At 40.3% G+C, this 4496-nt stretch overlaps 1 protein-coding gene across 1 annotated transcript in view; it reads right to left on the reverse strand.

The window, feature by feature from the left end:
* Positions 1–1511: 1511 nt before the first annotated feature.
* Positions 1512–4496, reverse strand: part of CRHR1 (corticotropin releasing hormone receptor 1) — a 31430-nt gene continuing 28445 nt past the window's right edge. Inside the window, exons 11-12 of the mRNA XM_018574406.1 lie at positions 4265–4306; positions 1512–2545 (exon numbers count right to left, since the gene is read on the reverse strand). Of these exons, the coding sequence (XP_018429908.1) occupies positions 2405–2545; positions 4265–4306 (183 nt within the window). The 3' untranslated portion in view covers positions 1512–2404. The remainder of the gene's footprint in view (positions 2546–4264; positions 4307–4496) is intronic.

Below are 4496 nucleotides of genomic sequence, written 5' to 3' on the forward strand. Positions count from 1 at the left end.
TCCTAAACTGCGGGCAGGGGTATCCAAGGAGTGGATAGGGATGTGGAGATCCAGAGGACTGTTTCACCTTAGGGACTTACTGGACAGGGTCACGAACAGCATACGACCCTTTGACCAACTTAGGGGAGGATTTAACAGTAAACATCTATGAGCTGGTAAGTCAGTAACACTTATAACATAATAGGAACTACAAGGTCCCTGCTTTCACTCCCTTCAACCTAAAAATCCTCTACTATGCTCCCCAACAAAAAGACCTGTGGGACTTCAGATATAGACACCATTGCTGAAGCTAAGCCCAGCCACCAGGCATCCCACTGCCCAAGGAAAGAGCTCTATTGCCTCATGAGGTGCTCTCATTAGATAATAGGACAATGGGTGAATGGGGATTATTTCCAAAGACAAATTTACTTCTGCACTTAGTGACAGAAACATCCAAGGCTCCATGGGTACATACAAGAGGGTTTCACAAAACAAAGACAACAGTACAAAAAAAAGTTAGGTTGACATGCACCTAAAGCTGTTTGCTCTGCATTAGGAACTGTATACAGTTAAATGAAATCTATGCATAAATACTAACACCCCCATCAAGAGTGTGTTGCCTTACTTATGCTCAGTGTCTCAACCCACTCAAACGTAATGAGGCTTATTCAAGACAGGTTGATCCTCAAAGATACTTCTGCCTAACAACCAACACATCCACCTTTCCCCTGTTGATAAAGCAACCCCCATGACTGCTACTAATGGTCAATTAAACTCCACTGCAAGGCTGGGGGGAAAGGGGGGATATATCTCAGCCAACCATTAGCCGATGAACAATATAATTCAGTAAGCCCTAATTATCTCTACAGCTCCATTGCCTTTTTATAATAACTAAATAATATAAACCTCATCACAGAACCTCATAAAAAAAGAACACCAGCCAAGATAAAAAGGACTGTACACTTACACCATTAAAGGTTATATGTTCTGGGGCTGCCTGTATTTGATTTTGAGAAGTTGACCAATGTATGAGAGAAGATGGGTATAGGCAACATTTTTCAGGGTGTCAGATACTAGACTTTATACAACACACAAAAGACAATCCCATTCGATCTTTCATGGCCAACAGTTCCACATTTTGCTATAAAAAGTATAATCCAGCTCAGTTTTTTTCTACTTTATATACAGCCCTGGCATTTGTGCCTTGTTGCATTCTGGAACAATACAAAATCAAACCAATATTTCACAACCATCATGACCTTATCTTAGAAGCCTAACATAGTCCATACCGGACTCTTACTTCTGTATGACACTTGTTTAGGGGAAGCAGCTGTGTTTGAGCCAAGGCACACATTAGTAGACAATTGTTTATCACCATTTTAAGGATTTATTTGTGTAGCGTGACAATATATAAAGACATTTCTTACATTTTAGTGCAACACAATAACGCATATATGTGCAGCAAAAATGTCCATAGCACGAAGCTATTTGGGTTGCAGATCCGGTCCACAGTGGCACTTTTTTTTTTTTCTCTGACCCAGTCAGGTATTATTAAGGTCCAACGTTAGAACATTCACGCATAGAATCTCTTTGTACAAATTCGCAGTTGATAAAGAATTGTTATAACTCAGCATACTGATTTGACGGATTTAAACACACATTGTTTTCTCCAGGCTATCCCTAGCTCAGTCTTTATACAAAGCCAGGCAACAAAGCGAGTAAGACCAGTGCCACTTGATTAATAGATCTTGTCCTCTTTACCCCTGAGTCAAGTAAAACATCTTCCACAATGTTGTCTCTAACCAACTCAACTAGAAGGCCACTTCATAAATTTCTTTGATTCATTTGGTCCCCTTGATATACAATCACATGGCACTTTATTCGCTGCTAGGGTACGTGTGATCTGAACTTAAGAGCCACCTTAATCAGCACTGTCATTTGTGCTCATACTCAGTCTGCGTAGAAAATTAGTATATAGGATGGTTCACAAAGCATTAGGCAACTTTCTTATCACCGATGGATAAGCCTGGCGCCGGTCGTTTTACAAGTTGAGGCACAGAGGATTGGCTAGGTAGCCTAGATGCACATTCTCAGCAATTGTTTGGTTGTGGCTGGTGATATATCAGTACAAGTTTATGGATTGTGCTGTGTTCTATCTATTGGTTTCTCTGCTTGAGTTGTTTTCTGTCTCTGTAATAGTCCCCCTAGCAGTTCAAATCTAGCAGTCTCCAATATTGCACTAAGGCGGAAAGTTCAGTTGCTCCTTTCCATCTTCTTTTTTGATTGTCAAAATACAACTAGTTGGACACAAGGAATGTGGTCTCTTGATTTCTGTTCAGTTTAGTGACCATACTCAATTTGAGCCTCTGCAACCACTTGTTACAGGGTTGGAAAGCTCTAGAGCAGGCATTCAGCAAGTGATGGGTCAGATAGCAGAGGATTGCTTAATGCTGTGGAAACTAACCCTCGTCGGTGATGTGGGAATGGACATTGCACGGGCAACTCGAGCTCGGATGGAGTGCTTGTCCTGCCAGCGATGCCAACGCTTTCTAACTGCAGAGCGCACCTGGAAATGGAGTTACATGTTAGATAGTTAGAAGATCTGGCTTATGCTCATTACTATTTTATGTAAAATGTAACAGAAAAAGATTAAACCCCCAACACTGAGCACTCTTAATAATTTTAAGGCTATGTTCACATGCCCACAGAAGCAAAACCAGCCCTCGTGTTACTTCAGTGAAGTTCCACTGGAAAGAGGAGATAAGCATGCGGGGTACCCGGGGAAACAACTTAGATCAATGGCAGCTTGGGCCTGAGTGTTACATAAAACATTTCACTCAATGTGACAAGGACCAATGCTAAACAAACACAGAACTCTGTAATGAGTTAGTGTTTTTCATGTATTTCTTATGTTAACATCCATGTATATTTAGTCTAATATGACCTGAGCAGAAAAGATTGCTGAAGTGTCTAAAAGAGGAACTGTCAGTGCTGCCCCAAGCAACCAATCATCATCATTCATTTTTGCTGCAGCCCAAGGTGGGCCTTTAGGAGTTCCTGCCACTTCCTCATTGTTGTGAGTGACTGCATATCAATTTTCCATTCCTATCTTCTTGAATCCATTCTTCCAATGAAGTTTAGACCCCCCTGTCTCCCTTCAGGCTGCATTAGCAGAGCTTTCCTGCAGAGGCATTTTATCCAGTTAAGCTGCCCTCTTAAGCTTGTTTAACTATATAAACAACATCAAAGACACCAAACACCCGATGGACCTCATAGCCAACCCAAGAAGCAGCGGTGTAAAAAGGAAAATTCTGATTGCATGCTTATCAGCACGGATAGTTCTTGTTTCACACCCATGACAGATGATAAATACAGTTACCAAAAGAGTTACTTATATTCAGTCTGTTCTGTGATTCCCATTATCAATAGCGTAAAATGACTCCACTTGCAATTTTGGCACTATACTATTAGGTATTAAAAGCTAACTCACAAAGCTTGACTTCTTAAAATGCACATTTTAAATGTAATACACTTATAACTGTTTTACATTTTCTTGTGGCTCATAAATGCAAAACAAACAAGCAAATTGATCTTTCTATAAAAGAATGGTCAGCATTTCTTGTGATTCACACACCAATGGCCTCACTATACCAAAAGGGTGTGTGGGCTAATATAGTAGTTAATCAGTAGGGTTCTCTCTCATGTACACAGACCATGTTTTGACTTCTGTGAGATAACGCAGACAATAGTATAAAAAGAGGAGCATCAGACTCCTAAATTTTGCTGTAATAGTATATTTTTTTTTAGTGTCCATTTAAAAGCTAATGTTTTGAAAGTTCTAAGGCCCTCAATGTGGTGGGTTGTACACCACATTGATTGAGTGTTTTTATCTAAGTGATATAAAAAAATGATAAAGCCTGCTCTGGTTTGGCTCAACTAGTCCCTAGGTCACATTTCCAACAACCGTTGCAATTTCCTGCTAACTGGGCTATGAATTGGTAGTGATATTTTGCTGCCTGAAACCAATAGATGACACTGGAAGATGCAAAGCAAACACAGTAAACAGCTGTCACCTATCTGTAGTGTGGCAGTGGGGTATACATCACAAGATGGCTTGAACAGAATTCCTAATCTATTTATAGATGAGCAAAAGTTTGCATATAGGTATTTCATTGGCGTATTTAGCTGAAATCTTTTTGCAGTCCCAATGATGTCCTAGTTGTGTTCCTGAAACAAGCCGGGAGAGAGATCACTACAGTGCTAAAAGTAACTTAGATGCACCTACCTCACTGTTTAAGAAGCAGTAGAAGACCGAAACAAAAAATCCCTGAAGGAAGAAAAATAACGTTTTAGTAACAGGATGGAAACATAGCCCATGCATGTGCATTTACTAATGCTTAGAGCAAGCTATATACAAGACACTGATTGAGACGATTCCTTTAGAGGTGGTTGTTCTAATTCCATGTTGTCCCAAGATTGCTTTACTAGTGGGCAAAACTTCCCCTGTGGTGACAGCA

This window comes from Nanorana parkeri, unplaced genomic scaffold (assembly GCF_000935625.1).
Source record: "Nanorana parkeri isolate BGI_ZX_2015 unplaced genomic scaffold, ASM93562v1 scaffold50, whole genome shotgun sequence".
Taxonomy (NCBI): Eukaryota; Metazoa; Chordata; class Amphibia; order Anura; family Dicroglossidae; genus Nanorana; species Nanorana parkeri.